Source organism: Drosophila serrata, unplaced genomic scaffold (genome assembly GCF_035046125.1).
Source record: "Drosophila serrata isolate PLE 108 unplaced genomic scaffold, ASM3504612v1 contig_2, whole genome shotgun sequence".
NCBI lineage: Eukaryota > Metazoa > Arthropoda > Insecta > Diptera > Drosophilidae > Drosophila > Drosophila serrata.
In genome coordinates, this window is record NW_028256900.1 from 773,802 (window position 1) to 793,026 (window position 19,225).

General features: G+C 44.0%; 7 protein-coding genes and 1 non-coding gene across 10 annotated transcripts; 5 read left to right on the top strand and 3 right to left on the bottom strand.

Moving 5' to 3' along the window:
* Positions 1 to 1,349: 1,349 nt before the first annotated feature.
* On the top strand, positions 1,350 to 3,419 carry BI-1 (Bax Inhibitor-1). Of its 2 annotated transcripts, XR_002320034.2 has the most exons (5): positions 1,350 to 1,613; positions 1,766 to 2,219; positions 2,608 to 2,778; positions 2,836 to 2,965; positions 3,195 to 3,419. XR_002320034.2 is itself a non-coding variant. In XM_020962115.2 (4 exons), exons 1-4 carry the CDS (start codon positions 1,546 to 1,548, stop codon positions 3,231 to 3,233), a joined length of 732 nt encoding a protein of 243 aa, XP_020817774.1. In that variant the 5' UTR covers positions 1,350 to 1,545; the 3' UTR covers positions 3,234 to 3,419. The 2 variants fall into 2 exon arrangements, 1 of the variants encoding a protein (XP_020817774.1); XM_020962115.2 differs by lacking the exon at positions 2,836 to 2,965.
* Gr66a (Gustatory receptor 66a) lies at positions 3,195 to 5,387 on the top strand. Its single transcript, XM_020962112.2, has 3 exons — positions 3,195 to 3,538; positions 3,591 to 3,855; positions 3,926 to 5,387. The coding sequence occupies exons 1-3, from the start codon at positions 3,473 to 3,475 to the stop codon at positions 5,278 to 5,280; spliced, it is 1,686 nt and encodes a 561-aa protein (XP_020817771.1). The 5' UTR covers positions 3,195 to 3,472; the 3' UTR covers positions 5,281 to 5,387.
* Sbp2 (SECIS-binding protein 2) lies at positions 5,307 to 6,475 on the bottom strand. Its single transcript, XM_020962114.2, has 2 exons — positions 5,884 to 6,475; positions 5,307 to 5,825 (listed from the first exon to the last, which is right to left on the bottom strand). The coding sequence occupies exons 1-2, from the start codon at positions 6,378 to 6,380 to the stop codon at positions 5,375 to 5,377; spliced, it is 948 nt and encodes a 315-aa protein (XP_020817773.2). The 5' UTR covers positions 6,381 to 6,475; the 3' UTR covers positions 5,307 to 5,374.
* Positions 6,465 to 8,147, top strand: LOC110191302 (cyclic GMP-AMP synthase-like protein). The gene is made up of 2 exons (XM_020962113.2): positions 6,465 to 6,709; positions 7,139 to 8,147. Exons 1-2 carry the CDS (start codon positions 6,541 to 6,543, stop codon positions 8,002 to 8,004), a joined length of 1,035 nt encoding a protein of 344 aa, XP_020817772.2. The 5' UTR covers positions 6,465 to 6,540; the 3' UTR covers positions 8,005 to 8,147.
* A 214-nt stretch (positions 8,148 to 8,361) lies between these two features.
* Positions 8,362 to 10,638, bottom strand: LOC110191300 (uncharacterized). The gene has a single exon (XM_020962111.2). It carries the CDS (start codon positions 10,636 to 10,638, stop codon positions 8,533 to 8,535), a length of 2,106 nt encoding a protein of 701 aa, XP_020817770.2. The 3' UTR covers positions 8,362 to 8,532.
* Positions 10,639 to 10,847: 209 nt separating this feature from the next.
* Positions 10,848 to 14,877, top strand: not (ubiquitin carboxyl-terminal hydrolase nonstop). Of its 2 annotated transcripts, none has more exons than XM_020962201.2 (5): positions 10,848 to 11,611; positions 12,712 to 13,113; positions 13,176 to 13,286; positions 13,366 to 14,183; positions 14,283 to 14,877. In XM_020962201.2, exons 1-5 carry the CDS (start codon positions 11,492 to 11,494, stop codon positions 14,323 to 14,325), a joined length of 1,494 nt encoding a protein of 497 aa, XP_020817860.2. In that variant the 5' UTR covers positions 10,848 to 11,491; the 3' UTR covers positions 14,326 to 14,877. The 2 variants fall into 2 exon arrangements, with proteins under 2 accessions (XP_020817860.2, XP_086688824.1); XM_086832698.1 differs by lacking the exon at positions 10,848 to 11,611 and adding an exon at positions 12,326 to 12,467.
* Positions 14,878 to 15,181: 304 nt separating this feature from the next.
* On the bottom strand, positions 15,182 to 15,253 carry TRNAP-CGG (transfer RNA proline (anticodon CGG)). Its single transcript has one exon. It is a non-coding gene; the product is annotated as a tRNA-Pro (tRNA).
* Positions 15,254 to 15,634: 381 nt separating this feature from the next.
* sac (sterile affecting ciliogenesis) lies at positions 15,635 to 19,053 on the top strand. Its single transcript, XM_020961512.2, has one exon. The coding sequence runs from the start codon at positions 15,737 to 15,739 to the stop codon at positions 18,959 to 18,961; it is 3,225 nt and encodes a 1,074-aa protein (XP_020817171.1). The 5' UTR covers positions 15,635 to 15,736; the 3' UTR covers positions 18,962 to 19,053.
* The last annotated feature ends 172 nt before the right edge of the window (positions 19,054 to 19,225 follow it).

Below are 19,225 nucleotides of genomic sequence, written 5' to 3' on the forward strand. Positions count from 1 at the left end.
TATTTATTAATTTTTATTTATTACCATAAACTATACTTAAGTCGATCGATCATATATGTTTGCGGTGTGCCTGAGGGAGAGTGATTGCAGCAATTAAATATACCGACTGATCCCCCGAACGGATCCGGGAAACCTTTAGCGAAAAATGTTTATATAGAAATAAGTCAAGTGTGAGTGTGTGTCATCCGCCTTTAAGTCCATGATTTCTAGACTAAATTATACTATATAAACAAGTCATAACCGCATTTAGGCGTAGCGTAATTTACTAACGCTAAAATTTTATGTAGTTCCTAACATAGGTTCGAAGATAAAGTAATCGCGGTTCATTTTACGCAACCTAGCAGCGCTCCTATTGTATCATCTACATTTTACGTTTCTTAAAAATTTAGCTTTACTTTTTATTTGTACATACACTTTGTAAACGATACTCAGATTAAGATCATGCCGCACTAACCCCCAATTACGATTACTCTTCTCTGTAAAGTCTGCGGTTCGAAAGTACCTGTAACTTGCTCTAGGTTGTTTGTATATCGATGTCTTGTACAATTTAAACTGTGATTTGTCATCTTGATGAAACGAAACTGCAAATGAAATTATGCAAACCAAAACAGTCTGTTAAGTCCATGCCAGAACAGGTAACGTTTATATTTAGTTTGTAAACATTAACGAGATTTCGCATTCGAAACTAGTTACGGTCAAAACCGGCCCAAAATACATAACTCTTCAGTATGTTTTTTGAGAATATTATGTCTGATTTGGTTTAATGGTGGCAAAGGCCCCTTATAATAAAAATCAATATTTTTTAGACTTTTAAAACTCGTTACTTTTCAAAACGAATTAGGAAGCGCGCGCAAGTCAAGCACACGTCATTGAGTTTCCGCAAACATCTGGAAGGTTCCAAAACGTTAGCTAACACTGCGCAGGTGAGAATAGCCAAAACAAAGACCTGTTATCAGTGTTGACCATAATGGAACAGGTAATTTCAATTAAAAACAGATAATTTAAATTTAAAAAAAATAAGTAAGACATTTTGGAATTTCTTGGGCTCTTTAACTATGGTTAACAGAAAAAGACAATAAAATTCATAATTTAATTAATTTTTAATGCCAAATATAGATTATTTTTGCAGAACTAAGAAAAACAGAACATTTGCGTTTTTTCTGTAAAGTTAATTGCTTTTATGTTAGTTTTTTATTTAATAACACCATAGAGAACTAAAGTTGAAGTAGAAGAAATTTTCTAATAATAAAATATGTAATTTTCCATATTAGACCTAACTTATCTAGACATAACCGAAAACAAGATAAGTGAACAGCACTTGATGGTGTTGCCCCATCGTGACGCTACCCAACACTGGACCCTGATAAAGGCGAAGAAAATTTTGTGAAATACAGAAAACAAACGAAAATAAGCAGGCACTGGGAAAATAAGCAGTCAGTCCTCAGTTAAAACACCACCAGTTCAAATTCACTCCTCCGTTTGATAGAAAACCGGAATCAGAACCGATATATAGTCGGCAAGTGTATAAAAACCAAAAGACCAAAAATGGCAGAGACTGTGAACAACCTTAATGAACGTTTTCAGACATTTATGAACGGACTCAGCGACCGTTAGTAAGTATTCCAAGTCCAGCCCGAAGTCCGTGGTCCAAATGCGTCATATTACATGACGTGTTGATTTGGCATCGGACCACATCAACAGTTGGTCGCCTGCGGATCGATGGTCCTTGAAACTAATGACTGCTTCCCCTCCTCTTTCGAAACAGTGAGCCGTACGTGCGCGAGCACCTGTCCAAGGTGTACATGGTCCTGGGCAGCACTGCCGCCGCTACCGCAATGGGCGCCCTTCTCCAGATGCGTGGTTTCCTCGATCTGGGCGTCCTGGCGGCGGTGGCCACACTAGTCCTTGTCCTGGGCCTGCACTTCTACAAGGACGACGGCAAAAACTACTACACACGTCTGAGCATGCTATACGCCTTTGGATTCTGCTCCGGCCAGACTCTCGGACCACTTCTTGGCTACATTTGCAGCATCAATCCGGCCATCATCCTGTCTGCCCTCACCGGAACCTTCGTCACCTTTGTCACGCTCTCCCTGGCCGCTCTGCTGGCCGAGCAGGGCAAGTACCTCTACCTAGGTGGGATGCTGGTCAGTGTCATCAACACCATGGCTCTGCTGAGTCTCTTCAACATGATGTTCAAGTCGTACTTCGTGCAAGTGGTGAGTAGTGAAGCACTAGAAACTGATGAAGGGCGATCCTAGAATATGCATAGATACAATCGATTTATAGTTTATTTTTTAATGTCTTGAAGTAGTTTGCAGTAGTGTACAACTTTCAGTACCAATTCTATTTGTAAAACAGTATATCGTTTTCTCTCATTGATCACAATGTTGGGAAATCTTTTTTTGTTATTCTATACCTCCACTTAAATTATGGTTAATAGATTGGAAAAGATAGAAGCTCATATCAATTGATAAGATGAAACACTGTAAAGTAAAAGGTAAAGTCGCATACTTAGTCGGATTAAACAATAATTATTTAGTATTATGGAGATTTTTTTGTATTTTTGATAATAATCTAATCGTTGCAATTTCAATTAATCCATAGACTCAACTATACGTCGGTGTTTTTGTCATGGCCGCCTTCATCGTTTATGACACCCAAAATATAGTGGTGAAGTGTCGCAACGGCAACCGAGATGTGGTCCAACATGCGCTGGATCTGTTCTTCGATGTGCTCAGCATGTTCCGCCGTTTGCTGATTATCCTGACGCAAAAGGTAGGTTAACCCCCATCCATCCGTTCGCCGATCAGCATCTATAGCCGCCTCACACAGCTCAAGACCTTCATGGTTTAAGGCGATTCGTGCCATAGCTCGATATCAGATATAATCTCCGAACAGAGGTCGCTGAACACTTTGCAAAAGATAGTCAAAAGTCTCGCTATGAAAAAACCTTTCTCAAACGGTATTTCGTGCAGCCAAGGCAATAAGTATACTTTCACAAAGTCAGGCTAGGGATCTCTGCAGTTTTCCTTGAACCTCTTTTTTGGAAGTATATTTATTTCCGAACGAACCGAATATGTCTTGCAAAGTTTTCCCTCATGTTTTTGTGAAACTATAATTATGACCTTTGCTTTCCTTTTTTGGATCCCGATGGCCAGTCCATTTACTAATTGCCCTTATCCTAATTGCAGGAGGAGCGAAAACAGAATGAACGCCGCAAGAGAAACTAAAGCTGGAAGCCCTAGAAGGAGGCCGCAGGGCGTTGGCTGTTTTCTCTTTTTAAAATTTTATTCGCATACTAAATAAACAGGCCGTGTAATATTTGGCTCTAAAATTACAAAGCATTACATCAACCGTCTAATGTAATCAGCAACCCCATTCAAATTCCCTATTTAATAAAAAGCTCTAGGCCACCACCTCATCCGCATTATGGCTTTGAGTTGACCCAACGCGGCGTAGTAGATGGGTCATGTTGATAGTATCGATTCCGGGGGGCTCTCAGGCACAATTTAATCAGACTAAGTGCAAGCTGCAGGTAATAATGAAGTGCTCTCCATTGCCAGTTGGTCATTCGAAGTTTCGTCTAGCAACGGATAACACCCATGGCGCAGCAACAGTCGTCTGAGGCAGCGGTTCAACCCCTGCTAGAGCAGTTTCAGCAGCTCTTCTTCATTTCCAAGATAGTGGGGATTCTTCCGCAGGACCTGGAGAAGTTCCGCACGCGAAATGTGCTTGAGAAGTCGCGCAATGGAATGATCTATATGCTCGTCACTCTGGTGGTGTATGTGCTGCTCTACAACGTCCTCATCTACTCCTTCGGGGAGGAGGACCGCTCGCTCAAGGCCTCGCAAAGTAAGTGGAGCATGAAAATTGGAGTGGGTAGCCAGATATAAATTACTTATTTACTTATTATTCTTCGCAGGCACCTTGACCTTCGTGATTGGACTGTTTCTCACCTACATTGGCCTCATCATGATGGGCACCGACCAGTTGACTGCTTTACGGAATCAGGGCAGGATTGGCGAGCTCTACGAGCGCATCCGGCAGGTGGACGAACGCCTGTACCAGGAGAAGTGTGTGATTGACAACAGCACGATTGGGCGTCGCATCAAAATCATGGTCGCCATGACGGTCATCTTTGAGCTATCAATTTTGCTGGCCACCTACATCAAGCTGGTGGACTACACCCAGTGGATGTCGGTGCTATGGCTAATCTCCGCAATTCCCACTTTCATCAACACGCTGGACAAGATCTGGTTTGCCGTCTCGCTCTATGCGTTAAAGGAGCGCTTCGAAGCCATCAACTCCACGCTTGAGGAGCTTGTGGCCACGCACGAGAAGTTTAAGCTCTGGCTCCGAGGTGATCACGAAGCGGCAGCTCCTCCCTTGGACAGCTCCCAACCGCCGCAATACGACAGCAATCTGGAGTATCTGTACAAGGAGCTCGGAGGATTGGATATGGGTTCAATAGGAAAGGGTAGTTCAATGTCCGGTTCGGGGAAGAACAAGGTGGCGCCGGTGGCCCATTCTATGAATTCATTCGGCGAACCCATCGAGCCAGCCTCAGATAAAGCTGGCAACCGGAATCCATTGGCCTCAAACATGGTACACGAAAGTGAGTTGGGAAATGCCGCCAAGGTGGAGGAGAAGCTGAACAACCTGTGCCAGGTGCACGACGAGATCTGCGAAATCGGCAAGGCGATGAATGAGATGTGGAGCTATCCTATTTTGTCCTTGATGGCCTACGGCTTTCTAATATTCACGGCCCAACTGTATTTCCTATACTGCGCCACCCAATTCCAGTCCATTCCGTCGCTTTTCAGATCCGCTAAGAATCCTCTGATAACAGTCATCGCCCTGAGCTATACGTCCGGAAAGTGTGTGTACCTCATCTACTTGAGCTGGAAGACCTCGTTGGCCTCCAAACGCACTGGAATAAGTCTGCACAAGTGCGGTGTTGTGGCCGATGACAATCTGCTATACGAAATCGTTAATCATCTGTCACTGAAGCTACTCAACCACTCGGTGGATTTCTCCGCCTGCGGCTTCTTCACCCTGGACATGGAGACGTTGTATGGTGTGAGTGGTGGCATCACCAGTTACCTGATTATCTTGATCCAGTTCAATTTGGCCGCCCAGCAAGCCAAGGAGGCCATACAGACATTCAGCTCTCTGAATGATACCGCCGGTCTTGTTGGCGCAGCCACAGATATGTATAATGGTAGCTCCACCCTGCACGATCTGGTGACCACAACAATGCTTACGCCAACTGGCTAAATGCAAGAGCAACTTTAAACGGCTTCTTAGATGTTTTCTTTGGCACCTCCTGGCACTTATATTTATGTCTTTCCGTCACAGAATAATTATATTATCACGTAACAGCAGTCAAGCGTTTGTATTCATCACGGGCATCCTCTAGTTCCTTCATAAGATCATTGTATACTTCATGGGCTCCCTCGTAATCTAGAATGGCAACGCAGGAGATTTGGGCCCGCTTCTGGAGGGCATAGGATAGTTCACGTCTAGCCAGAGGAAAGCAGTAGGGCACCCTCTGCTGCTGGCAAAGGGTTTTAAGGCCTTCTATCGTCTCATCCAGTCCACTTTCACCGGGACAGACCTCGCAATCGGTGGCCATAAGCAGAAGCTTCACTTTACGAATCCTAAACCTGGCCAAGGCCTCGCGGATTCCCAGTACAATTCGAGGATGGGCTCGCGCCTTGATCTCATTTTTGACGAAGGCACGTTTCTGGAAGCGATCCAGATCCTTGAGCAACTGGATGGCCAACTGCTTGAGGTGAGGGCGTGTGCAGTTGTCGCAATAGCTACGAGAAATTAGAAATATTAAATGCTTGTGACATGGGATTATATATAACAAGAAACCTTCTAAAGCGTCGGGAATGAATGGAGGGCACTTTCTTCGTCTCTCCTAAATCTTCTTTTGTGATTTCATCAAGGGATAGCTTCTGCAATTGTACCTCCACCGAAAAGAGGTTCTCGAAATGCTTCTCCTGGGCGATCTCTTCAGCTTCCCCTTCAGCCTTCTTCAAGGTGCGAAACCTCCGTATGGACTTCTTAAGCCTGGTTACCTTCTTCTTGGGAACCAGTCGCGTCTTGCCTTTGGCTTTGGGTGCAATATACGAACACCTTGTTGTTATTGTTAGATGCGGCCGCTTCCTGAGCTTCCGTGTTTTGATTTGCCTTTGTGTCTGGCGTGGCTTGACCACAAAGTCTAGGAGAGTCGACTGCTGCTCCGCTTTTCTGTGTTGGTTTTTGTACTTGGAGCTGCGTGGAGTTATCCTCGGTCCATCATCCTTATCCTGGATTTTTTTGTAGATCCTTTCATCAACGAGTTTTATTTTTTCCGAACTTCGAGACATTTTAGTGTGCCCAGCTGAAATGTTTTGTATTTACCTTATTTTTCCTAAAATTCTAGGTTATACGGGTGGCCATAGCCTGGCAACACTGATCAGAACCAAAAAGTTATTGGTATTCAAAACTTTGAAGTGAGAAGAAGTCAGTTTATAATTCCTCTTAATCATGAGCTTCGCCGCAAATTTGCAAGAGGTTTTGCAGAAATTGCTCATTTCTGATGAAGATCGCGGAGTTTATACAAAAGATGCTGAGGAAATTCAGAATTTTGTGATTGAGGAACTTAAAAAAGTCGATGGCACTTTTCGAGAAGTTTTCAACGGCCTCAGCTTGGGCGGTGAGTTATTAAAAATGGAATTTAAATTGTAATTTTAATATAAGCACATAAATCTGTTGAACATTTGTTGTCCTAATTTAATTATTTTGTTGTTTAAAGTTAAAGGGTTTTTTTTTTAATGTGACAAACTCTTACATATGTAAAATATTAAGTTACGGGTTACTACTCTTGTAATGATTGACTCACTATTGCTAGTAAAGTTTAAGAATCTTATCTTTTACAAGCCATAAATAATCTATTTCCGTTTAAGTTGCATTATTAAAATTAATTCTTTTTATTGAACTTTGACCAATAAAAATGTTTTGTTAAAAGATTACTATTACTCAGCAACAAATTTGCAGAAAAGTATAGAAAGTAATTAAGTGGCACAAATTTAAGTAATTAAATTAAATTGTGTTCATTAATACACATAAAACCATTTCATTTTAGGAAGTTACTTGGATCGCGTCAAGCTTAATACTCCCGATGAATTCGATATGCACATGAAACTAAAGTTCCCACTAAACATCACTCCGGAGCATGACAATTCAGCGTTTATCTATCTGAATGCTCCCTTTATAGTGGCGTCCTGTGGCCGCATTCATAGGTTGAAGCTGCAAAGTTGGCTACGCAACGCGTTCCACAAGGTGTTCCAGCCGGAATGTAGTTTTACCAGCTCCAGCCGACAGTTTTACAGACTTAGCTATACCCTGGAGGGGTACGGGTGTGCCCACACCATTGAAGCGGTAGGTGCGACCCGCAAAATCAAGTTTGATCTGGTGCCGGCTTTCGAATTTAGCGGAGCCCAATGGCCTTTGCCGGTTCCGCCGGTCACTGAGAAGGTGCGCCAGGAATGGCCATGGTTTGCCATTCCGCAGATTAAGCCGAAGAAATCAAAGGGAAATACTAATTTTATGGCCATTGCTCCCCACTGGGAGCGGGAAATGATGAAGGAGAAGGACAATTTGAAGAATATTTTGCGCCTGATGAAGGGAATGCGGGACGCTAATGCCCAGAAGATGCCTCACCTCTCCAGTTATATGCTGAAGACTGTGCTGCTCAATCAGATCGAGAAAGTGGACTGGCAGCAGGATTTGGGCACTCTCCTAGTGGAGATGTGGGGCCGTTTGGTGGAACACCTTCAGACCGGTCGACTCCCATACTATTTGGAAAATGAACACAACATCCTAACTCGCATGAATGGCGCACAATTGAAGAAGTGTCGAGTTGCATCTATGGATCTTCTTAATAGACTTAAAATGGTCAGAAGCAGTGGAAGTTATACTGAATGCAGCTTTTTATTTAATGTAATGTAAGAATATTAATTGATAACAGCATTTGCAAACAATCGATTTTATATGCATTCACGTTCTGAAGAAATGAGTTTCTTTGCTTGTTCCATTTAATCCGATATCGATTCTGATCAACAAATACGAAATAAAGCATATGCACGCAAAAATTTTTGATTTCCATTGTCAAGAATGTTCTCGGCATCGTATAGTTAAATAAACAAACTTTTGAAAATAAACAAACTTATAAAAAAGGGAGACGGAAAAATGACACCAACACGGATGAGTGTATCCTCCCCAACTCTTTGGAGCAGTGGATAGAGCGAGATATAGATTTAGCTTTGCTTGCATATTCTGAAATGTTACTTCGAAATTTGAGTCAAATTTGTACTTAATTTATTATTTATTTATAGCTTCCCCTATGTGTGTTAAATATCTTAACAAAAGACAACTTTGGGCTTACTGGCTACAGTTGAGGAGCGTGCGGGCAGGCATCGTTGCTTGGCCTGGAATAATTATCAGAACTAGCTAGGAGTCTAAATCGTTGGGATATCGCTATAACCGTATGCTGCTCTCGATGGCCATGTGTAGGTGGTTGAACTCCTTGAGGTGGGAGAGAATTGCGTCCCGCTCCCGTTCATAAATCTCCCAATACTTAAGGTACTGGCTCACATGCTGCAGTACCAGGTTGCGTGCAAAGTCCAGGCAGCTCCGAACGTTCCGTGTCCGCCGTCGGCAGCTAGTTAAGACCGAACGCAGCTGCTGCTCCGGCTCCAGTTGGGCAATAACGAAGGCAAAGACGCTTTGTACATCTATGCGCACGTCGGTGGGGAATACCACGGATTCGGCGGGTTTCGTTTGCGGGAAAACGATCAGCGAGGGGGAGATTGGCATGGCCAGTTCCCAGGGTAGATCGTTGTTTTGGCTATCGAACCGGACGAAGTGCAACTCGGGGCTGCTGAGAAGGGCCGAAACCTGCAGGAAGGCCTGCGATAATACGGCGGATAAAGCGCAGTCTGGACGATACATGAAGACCACATTGGTGGCATTCGGTAGATGAAGCGAATGCAACAGCATTTGCCTATTGTAGTTGCGGCTGAATTCGGAATCCATCGATGGCAACGCGTTCTTGTGAATCCTTGGCAGAGTTCGGGCATAAAACTGCCGAATAAAGTCCTTGAGGGCCGCATACGAGAAGGAGAGATGCTGCTGCTGCTGCGGCATCACGTACAGTGACTCCTCCGCCGCGTCAATGATAAAGACCTGTATGTGCTGGTGCTGCTGTTGTATTCCCAGCTGTTGCAGGTAGTCCCGGTATCTCACTGAGTCAAAGATCACCACGCCCAGCGAGCGATTGTGGAAGGCCTGTTCCGCCGAATGTTGCCAGATTAGCTGGCCGTACTTGGTAACCATTTTTGAAATCCCAATCTTCATAGCCGGCGTTCCGTGATTCGAGTGCGCCAGACAAATGTTTCTGGAGTGCAGGTTTATCAGGTGGGGCACATTACGCTTTCTCAGGTGACTCTGGTGGGTGTACTGCGTCCACAGATGCTTCAGGTACCTGTTGATCCGATAGTAGTTAGCCAGTGTGCTTCTGGTTCGGCGCCAAGCGGAATAGCATCGATCGGCATGCTCCCTTTCCCAATACAATTCGTTTGGCACTTGGAGCAGCGAGTATGACTCCTCCGCCTGTTGCTCTACTCTGTTCCAGTAATCCTCACAGGTCTCCGCTTGCTTCCTCTGGGCCGCACTTATCTCATCGCCCATGACCAGCGGCATTTGACTCATCCGTACGCCCATTGCCAGGACGGGAACATGCCGTGCCTTCATGGCAATTCTCATAGGCGTGCCGTAGCCGTTGGAGAAGAGCGACATGTTCCTAAGAGTGTGGCGCACCCAGCGCAGGATGTCCAGCGTCTTCCAGCCGCCACTCAACGAGCTGTTGAACGTGTGCACCGCATTCCGACTGTCGATGACCACCAACTGGGGCAGTGCAGTGTCCGGAGCCTTCAACATCTTCTTGGCACTGCTTCCGAAATTCACGACAAAGCGAATATTTATCTCTGGGTCCAGCTCCAGCCAGCGAATAGCTGCTCCCAGATACCGCTTGTACTCCCCTTGATCTGGCGACTCTAGCAGGCCCAACACCACGGCATCCGAGTGCTTCCTAATGGTCGCCAACTCCTGGCTGCTGTGAGCCCGATCAATCGGTTGGATGAGGTAGTTCATGAAACGGGCGAGGTCCTCAAAGTTCCACACGCCCTGGTACTGCAGTATCTGCTTCTGGCCGTAGCGCACCACCAGCGTGGGCCACTTGTCCGGATAGCCGCCGGCGCCCACGACTCCGGGAGCGGGCTGCAGAGTGCGGCTACAATTGCAAAGCAGGTGCCAGCAATCAATCGCCCCGAAGAAGGCATACTCCTGGTAGTAGGGCGTCAGGTCATTATAAACCCGGCGCGCCTGTCGTGCCTCACTTGCCCAGGACACGTAGTAGAGAATGAGAGAGATCTCGTAGTCATCCGCCTCTGCTCGGATCTGAGGCACACTCCGGCCGGGGCACTCTCTGATGGTCGCCTGGCCAGCCCTGGGAGAGGACGTGGCAGTGGCAGCCAATGGAACCAATAACACCGCCAAAATCCACAGGTTAGCAAATATTTTCATTGCTACCGGTACGCGAAGTCAATTAGTGGACAGGGAAAAACAAAAACAAATCCGTCATAGTGTTGCCAGTTTATACTTCTGCAATGTTACCAGATTATACTTATGGAGTGTTACCAGTTATAATTCAGCTAAAATATTTGCGGCAAAATTAGACCCTTGTTACCGATTGTGTACATTTTGGAACTGTGGGAAATCGAGCACGTATCGATAGCACCGATAGCAACATCGATGTTTTTCCAGCTGAAACCGAAACAGAAACAAAAAACGAAGCGAAAATCACAGAAATTAAAAGCGAATAACTAAAATATCCCCCAAAACCGCAAAAGTGGCCAAAATTCGGCGAAAACAGCGAAAGTGTGATAGGCAATTGCAGCCAGCGAAACGAACGAAAACAAAAGAAAATAGTGTTGATAGCAATACGAGCGTAGTAAGCAGCGGCAGCAGCACCGTCAGCAGCGGCGTCAGCGCGGGCAGCGGCGCAGGCAGCGGTAGCAACAACAAACGGCCGGCGGTGGGCACGGAAACGGGCCGGGGAACGGCCGAGAACAAAACAGCAACCACAACAGCTGCCGGCCGGTGTGCGGCGGGCTTAAGCGAAGCTGTTGCTAAAAGTGGGTGTGGCGGCGGGGACGGCGGTGGAGGCGGTGGGTTTGGGGAAAGCCGTGCGAAAGAGGAGAGGGAGGAGAGGCCGAAGGAGCAGCTAACAAAGGGCCACGGCCCACTGAACGCCACACATTTACATTTAACCAATTGCCTGCGCACAGTGCAAAAACTTGCTATTGAACTTGACAGCGACGTCGACGCCAAAGCCAACGCCAACGCGAGCAGCGAAGCAAAAGCCAGCAGCGCTGTCATGTCAGAGACGGGCTGCCGGCATTATCAAAGCTACGTGAAGGAGCACAGCTACGATACATTCCGGGTCATCGACGCCTACTTCGCTGCCTGCGTCAACAGAGATGCGCGAGAGAAGAAGGTGAGAATATGTGTTGCCAGCTCTTCAGGTGATAAAAGAAAAAATTAAATTCGCATACGAATGTTTAATGTGTTTGTGACTATTTTGAAATCGAAAAGTTGGCCAATCTCATAACATTTGAATAGCTTTGAATAATTATGATATTTTGCAATTTAGGTAATAGCTAAATTGACAACACTGGTGAGAAAGAGCGAAAGGAATAGTGAAGGAAGGAGTGGGTGTGGGAAAATTGGCTCGAGAGCAAAAAGGACTGGGAGAGAGGATTATTTGGTGAGAGAAAGGTAGTGCAAAGGTGAGACAGTGTGAGAGGAAAACCGAAATTTGGAGATGTGCAATCATTTGCTTAACTGTTAATCAGTCACGGCAAAAGGTAGCAGTTTAATAAAAATAAATTAAAAAAGTGATGAATTGTGTTAATTTGTTCGAAATACTTATACTTACATATTGAATATACCCTTTAAATCTACGAGTACTTTGTATATTTAATTAGTGAGCTTAAATAAGTGACAATTAGAAAGTAATAATACCCTTGCAGGGTATTTTAATTTAATTATTTTAATCAGAAGCTTGTAACCTGTGAAAGCATATATATTTTTTATCAGCATCCATAGGCGAGTCTATCTAAACATCTTTAAAGGAAATTTTTGTTTTTTATTTTTTCAACATTTTATAAGGGGTTACACTGTTAAAATTGTCAAAAATTGCCAAAAATTTTAATTTATTTAAATATTAAATTGAGTATTTTTAACTTAATAAAACATCGGGCCTTTTTCCGATTTTAAATAAATTTGTTTGGCTTAATTATGAGTTTTTAAAATTTTAATTTGTTAAAAAATGAGCAGTAAATATCGTTTCAGTGAGTGCAAATAATTTAAGCTAATTTAATAATTAAATAATGGAGAAGTATAACTAATAACCAAAACTGTCGATGGCACGGTTTGCATAATCGTAACTCAGTAACAATTAAGGGCACTGACCCTGTCGTAAAGCTGATAAATGTACATAAGTAGCTGACGTCGGTCAGTTTGTACTTTATTATTAATTATCTTGAAATAATACGTATAACCTTCTATTAACACCCATAATTTCTTAACCTACAGGCGATCCACTGCAATTGCTTCGAGTGCGGCAGCTATGGCATCCAGTTGTACGCTTGCCTGCACTGCATCTATTTTGGATGCCGTGGTGCCCACATCACAAGTCATTTGCGATCGAAGAAGCACAACGTGGCATTGGAGTTATCCCACGGAACATTGTATTGCTATGCCTGCAGGGATTTCATTTACGATGCGAGGAGCCGGGAGTATGCGCTGATCAATCGTAAGCTAGAGGCCAAGGATCTGCAGAAGAGTCTCGGATGGCAGCCGTGGATACCTACCGCCAAAGAGACGAATCTGCTGCTGGCCAATGCAAGGCGGAGATTGGTTAGACCAAATCAAACGATCGGATTGAGGGGGTTGCTCAATTTGGGGGCCACCTGCTTCATGAACTGTATTGTTCAGGTCAGTCCGGAATTGGAGGAAAATAAATACATACAAATAATCCAAGGTATTCCCATTTCTAGGCTCTAGTGCATACTCCTCTGTTGAGTGATTACTTTATGTCGGATCGCCATGATTGCGGTAGCAAGTCCTCGCACAAATGTCTTGTCTGTGAAGTGTCGCGACTCTTCCAGGTGAGATATTGTACTTTTAAGATTGGGACCTCTTAGTTCTATTTACTCACTAATTTCTTGATTTCTCTATTCTTCATAGGAGTTCTATTCGGGCTCCCGATCGCCATTGTCGCTGCACCGCCTGCTGCATTTAATTTGGAACCATGCCAAGCACCTCGCTGGCTACGAACAGCAGGATGCGCACGAGTTCTTCATCGCCACACTGGATGTGTTGCATCGCCACTGCGTCAAAGCCAAATCGGAGCACGAGAGCAAGAGCAATAGTTCGAGTTCCGGCAGCGGCGGTACCAATTCCAGCAGTTCAAGCAGCTCGCATTGCTATGGCCAATGCAATTGCATCATTGATCAGATCTTTACGGGCATGCTGCAGAGCGATGTGGTTTGTCAAGCCTGCAATGGTGTGTCTACCACATTTGATCCCTTTTGGGATATTTCACTGGATTTGGGAGAAACGACAACGCATGGTGGCGTTACCCCAAAAACTTTAATCGACTGCCTGGAGCGGTATACGCGAGCCGAGCATCTTGGTTCGGCCGCTAAAATCAAGTGTTCCACGTGCAAATCCTACCAGGAGTCCACCAAACAGTTCAGTTTGCGCACTCTGCCCAGCGTTGTTTCCTTCCATTTGAAGCGTTTTGAGCACTCGGCTCTGATCGATCGCAAGATCTCCTCCTTTATTCAATTCCCCGTCGAGTTCGATATGACGCCGTTCATGTCCGAGAAGAAGAATGCCTACGGTGACTTCCGTTTCTCTCTGTACGCCGTTGTCAACCATGTGGGCACCATCGACACGGGACACTACACGGCATATGTGCGGCACCAGAAGGACACATGGGTTAAGTGCGATGATCATGTGATAACGATGGCATCGCTAAAGCAGGTGCTGGACAGCGAGGGGTAAGTTTTGGGTGATTTTTAGTTGATTTCACAAGTTTGTTTACGATTTTTAATTCATTTTTAAATACATTACTAAATAATATTTTAATTTCTTTTCAGTTATTTATTGTTCTACCATAAAAACGTGCTGGAATACGAGTGAGGCATTGGACATGGACATCCATAGAGAGACTGTTCAACATAAATTCAAAAATCCCTGCATAACGAATAAATATAAAAACAAACAAAAAAAGTAAAAAACAACCGACAAGTCCGCGGCAGCGCTTACAATTTAAGTAATCTTAACAAACAAAAAAAAAAGGAAATGATATATTTGGGTATTCCTTTCACATATACTCAAGAGCATTGGAACAATAGAGAAAAAGAAAACGAAATTATTATTCTGAATTGTAATTTAAACACTCCGATCAATTTATGGGGAATATCAACCCGTTTATTGTTCTAAGTACTTCAAAACCTAATACTAAAAAAAAACTAAACAAATGCTACAAAAAATAACAAAAAACATTTTTGCTTACGCATGTACATAATTAATAATGGAGAACCAGGGATATAAAACAAGCTCAAAACAAGTGCATTTAGCCACTTAGTCAAGTCTTAATCATTTAAATTGCCAAAAAATAATTTATTTGTTTTAAAAGTTGTACAACAGTTTTACAGAAATCTTTCATTAAATTATTTTGATTAACGTTCACTTCTATAGGTATTATTTGTTTAAAATGAGTTATTTTCAAGTGGGAATATAATTCTTGATCTAATAAGAAAATTATTAGGTTAAATTCAAACATACAAAGATCTAAGACACATAGCCGTATAAAAGAGTTAATTTTAAAATCAGAAGCATAATTATTCATAATTAAGGTGAAAACACAACTATTTAAGCCACTTCATATATTTAATAGCAAGAGACAACTCTGATATTAATTTAAGATGCGTAAAAGAATAACGTTCTAAAAAAGGAAAAGCAAAACAAAAAAAAACTACTTTCAAATCCACTTGGGCTCGTCCGGGAATTGAACCCGGGACCTCTCGCACCCGAAGCGAGAATCATACCTCTAGACCAACGAGCCGGTTGAACGACGAGCGTCCGAGTTTGCATTTGTAGCGCTCCTCAGATAAATGTGGCAGTGTGACCTGTAGCTAAAATGCTGAAAACTAACTAGTTACGATTGGTATTTTTCACAGTATATTAACTTGGTCGCACTGAAAACTGCTGAACGAGCAATACTGCTTGATAAACTGCTTTGTCATCATGTTCGCACTGCTTACCACGATTTCAAATAAAAAGCACAGACAAGAACCACCCGTTTTCATAACGATAATTTTATAAATGTATTAATTTATTTTTATTAGTATATTTATGATCTTAATTTTGCTAACAAGAATAGCCACATGTAAAGACCTAAAATGCCCTGTTAAAACCTTGCCAAAAATAAAGTTTCTTATTATTTGTATATAATTATTTTGTTACATTTTATTTGAGAACAGAACACCTTGGAAATAACGCCTTTACAAACACATCGAAACCCACGAAGCGAAACAAAAACCACAACATGGATTCTCAAAATTCCCTTGAACAAACTCTTGAAGAAGAAAGTGATGATCGTGCAAGTAGTGTCACCGTTACCTTCGATGAGATACGTATTAAGCATGAAGTGGAGAAAACTATATGCATAATGCCGCCACGCCCAGGGACAGCTGTGATGAACTTCCAGGAGCTGTATATCCCAAGGAATCAGCTAACCGACGTCTTCTATCCCATCCAAGAGGCACAGCGCTGGCTGACGCTAATGGACAAGGCTGGGAAGCCGCATCGATTTCCATTGCCCACGATTCTGCCGAAGGTTATCCAGACCCGATACGTGCCCAAGCGTCATCTGCCCAAGGACGTGGAGGTGGACCGTCGTCGGCGTCAGTATCAGAAGATCAATTTGGTGGAGGAGCTGGCCAAGGCGGGACTCACCAACGATGTGCTGCAGCCAACGGAGGAGCAGTACAATATTATGTCCGAGTTCGCCTTTCCGCACAAGTTTCCCCTGAGCTACTTCGATGACAGCAACTTTGATATTAACTCGGCGGAGGCTTGGTTTGAGCTCGGCATCGTCGGAGACGTTCACTATCCGCTGCCAGCGAGGGCCTTCCTGCCCTTCAATCAGAGTCTGGTGAACTGTCAGTGGGTTATGGCGGCGGTTACAGCCCACAATAAAGATACGGATCTCTGGACGCTGCTATCTTTGGAGGACGGATGTACCTATTCGGTGCCCAAGCTACAGTTCATGTTCATGGCCGAGGACCCGTACAAGTTTATAAGCCGACTCCAGTCCGCGGTCCACGAACGACACAAGGGAGAACAACTTATGCTGATGGAGCTGATAGTCGACTGTGTCCTTCACGAGGACATTGAGTCCACGGTCTTCTACAGCTTCAAGCCCATCGAACGGGTGCTGCAGGCGGCAAAGGTATCGGAACAGTGCAAGAGACGCTTGCGTTCGGAGGTAAACCTGGTGTTTGAGCGTCTGATGGCACTCTACGAACTAGAACAGTTTATTCTAAAAATGCCTAAGGAGTTTCCGCAATTTCGTAATATTAACCTGAAAGAGTTCCTACCCCGATCCTTCACCGTTGATGTGTCTGGCATGGAGCGCCAGCAGCTGAAAGGTCTTGGAATAATCATGCCGGATAAGCGTTACGACTTTCTCAAGGCGACCCTCTTTTACTGCCTGGGTGGTATCGAGGCCATGGCCGGGGTAAACATCGAATGCCAGTATATCGAGACGCTTTCCATCTTCATCTGCACGTTCAGTAAGCCGTTGGCCCTGGTCGAATTCCTGCAGGGACAGGAGGCACATAGCGACAACGTGGCCACGTTCTTAAAGTTTAATTGGCCGCAACAGCTCACCTCCTGCATAACTGTGGTGCTGCGAGCCCTGGGCAAGGGATGGCTTGATATATCGCTGAACACCTGGACGGTCTATCTAATGTGCAAAATATCAAGGTTCATATTGCAGGTCAAGTTCCGCATGCAGGAGTCCATGCAGGTGCTCCTCGAAAATTCCCTGCTCAACTTCTCGCACTTTGTGTGTGATCCCTGCCTGCAGTTCCTGGAACTGAAGCCCAACTATAAATGGACCAATGACTATATCGAAACTGAATTCCCCTACCACAAGCCGGTGTTTGCGATGACTTTGGGCATAAGCGAAGATCGTAAGGTGTTCTACTCCACCGATCCGGATGAGTTTCAGCCCGCACTAATGGACATCTTCAAGAGGTGTCTGGAAAAGACGTCCGGTGTCAGGTTAATAGACGCGTTTGTTATGAGCTTTCTCAAATACGCCCCCAATTTGTATATCCTGACGGTCGAGCTGATTGAAGACATGTTTCTGGTCGAGAATGACCTGATTATGAGATGCTACGCTAAGGCTGTGCTGCCACTAAAGGCCTATGCCAGGCTCTATGAAAGATTCATCGACTTTTACCTGTTGAACATTAACCAATATATGACTGCCTATGCCGAGGCTCATAAGCCGTCGTCCGAGGTGAAGTGGGACATACTGGAGCACAAACGCCTGAAGGAGGAGGTCCGTGTCATCCTGCCGGCATTTATAACCATCGGACCATTCTACATAAACGTGGACACAATGAAACAGTATATGATCAAGAAACGCATAGATATTGTGAGAAGGATCTTTGAGTACTATTTGGACCGGATGTATGAGACGAATGACGCCATTTTGGAGCGCAGTGCTGATATGTACCGAAAGATTAACGAGAGACCCAACAGCATTGAGCACTTGTACGAAATTCGAGACTTTGGCCTACAGGTGCCGGACTTGGTGGAGGAACTTAAGGCGGATATACAGGTCATGTGGCTTGAGTACGACCTGTTGGACAGCTTCTTTTATAATCTAAGTGACCACCAGTTCGTTATGAAGTGGAAGGCATTTGCCTGGCCGCACCAGATAATGATGCGCCTGTCAACCCTTAAAGAGGAGCAGAAAATTGATATAGAAGACTTCTTGCGACAGCATAGTGGCGAGTGTCAAGCGTTCGAGGAGCGTTTGGAATCGCTGAACGATGAGGTGCAGGCCTATTCCTTGGCATTCAATACGAATCGCGCTCAGGAGACATCTGTGGATATTAAGAAGACTTGGGCCTTGATTAAGGAACTTGAAAAGATCAGCCAGACCTTACAATATCGTCAAGAACTGTTCGAACTGGAACCGCTCTCCGTAGAGTTCTTAACGAGCATCATTAATAGCTTTATTCCGTACAAAGATTTATGGTACGCCTGTGCAAACTTCCTAAAGCTCCAGGATGCCACCGAGGGCAACCCCATAGCCCAGCTAGACCTTGAGGAAGTCTGGGTCAATCTTATGAAACTGCGCGATGAGCTTGTCGAGTCCATGCAAATATTTAATGAGAAACACGAGATAATGGAAGTTGCAAAAGTGTTTATTCAGAAAATCGATGATTTCATCCCAGTATACAACAGCATACGGGACCTACGAAACGAAAATTGGATGTACATCCACTGGCAGGAGCTCAGCCAGGTGACGGGACAGGACATCAAGTACACGGTTTCTATGAACTATCAGTATCTAATAAAAAAAGGAATTTTGGACTTTCTGCCAGAGGTTCACTTTATCTCGGAGAAGGCCAATAATGAGGCGGAAACAATACGGAGGAATATTGAGGAGGAGGAAAAAAGGAAGCAGGCAGAAATTGATTCTATTCTATTGCGCAAGCAGCTACGCAAATGCCGCAGGGATATACTCTAATTGGTTTTTATATACAAAAAAATATAAGATTTTAGAATTTACTTTTTTGATGGTTAATAAATTACTATTAATATAATACAGCAGAGCAAAAATAGTTAACTTATGTAACAAATTTTATCGAAAACAAAATGCTAATTGAATATCTCCTTAAAATAATATATGAAGAAAAGTGTGCTTTGTTCAGCTTTGTTAAGCAAACAAACAACATTTAATCTCTCAGAGCTTTTTAGTTCTTACTCCTAGTGCCTTCTGTGTGCTGTTCAG

What these genes read in the sequence shown, in the direction of transcription:
- LOC110191300 (XM_020962111.2), bottom strand. Translation starts at nt 10,638, where the DNA reads ATGAAAATATTTGCTAACCTGTGGATTTTGGCGGTGTTATTGGTTCCA.
- sac (XM_020961512.2), top strand. Translation starts at nt 15,737, where the DNA reads ATGGATTCTCAAAATTCCCTTGAACAAACTCTTGAAGAAGAAAGTGAT.
- BI-1 (XM_020962115.2), top strand. Translation starts at nt 1,546, where the DNA reads ATGGCAGAGACTGTGAACAACCTTAATGAACGTTTTCAGACATTTATG. An exon ending in AACGGACTCAGCGACCGTTA is followed by an intron (nt 1,614 to 1,765) that starts GTAAGTATTCCA and finishes CTTTCGAAACAG; the next exon opens with TGAGCCGTACGTGCGCGAGC. An exon ending in TGATTATCCTGACGCAAAAG is followed by an intron (nt 2,779 to 3,194) that starts GTAGGTTAACCC and finishes TCCTAATTGCAG; the next exon opens with GAGGAGCGAAAACAGAATGA.
- Sbp2 (XM_020962114.2), bottom strand. Translation starts at nt 6,380, where the DNA reads ATGTCTCGAAGTTCGGAAAAAATAAAACTCGTTGATGAAAGGATCTAC. An exon ending in CATTCCCGACGCTTTAGAAG is followed by an intron (nt 5,826 to 5,883) that starts GTTTCTTGTTAT and finishes AATTTCTCGTAG; the next exon opens with CTATTGCGACAACTGCACAC.
- not (XM_020962201.2), top strand. Translation starts at nt 11,492, where the DNA reads ATGTCAGAGACGGGCTGCCGGCATTATCAAAGCTACGTGAAGGAGCAC. An exon ending in GAGATGCGCGAGAGAAGAAG is followed by an intron (nt 11,612 to 12,711) that starts GTGAGAATATGT and finishes CTTAACCTACAG; the next exon opens with GCGATCCACTGCAATTGCTT. An exon ending in TCATGAACTGTATTGTTCAG is followed by an intron (nt 13,114 to 13,175) that starts GTCAGTCCGGAA and finishes TCCCATTTCTAG; the next exon opens with GCTCTAGTGCATACTCCTCT.
- LOC110191302 (XM_020962113.2), top strand. Translation starts at nt 6,541, where the DNA reads ATGAGCTTCGCCGCAAATTTGCAAGAGGTTTTGCAGAAATTGCTCATT. An exon ending in CAACGGCCTCAGCTTGGGCG is followed by an intron (nt 6,710 to 7,138) that starts GTGAGTTATTAA and finishes ATTTCATTTTAG; the next exon opens with GAAGTTACTTGGATCGCGTC.
- Gr66a (XM_020962112.2), top strand. Translation starts at nt 3,473, where the DNA reads ATGTTGATAGTATCGATTCCGGGGGGCTCTCAGGCACAATTTAATCAG. An exon ending in AGACTAAGTGCAAGCTGCAG is followed by an intron (nt 3,539 to 3,590) that starts GTAATAATGAAG and finishes AGTTTCGTCTAG; the next exon opens with CAACGGATAACACCCATGGC. An exon ending in CTCGCTCAAGGCCTCGCAAA is followed by an intron (nt 3,856 to 3,925) that starts GTAAGTGGAGCA and finishes TATTCTTCGCAG; the next exon opens with GCACCTTGACCTTCGTGATT.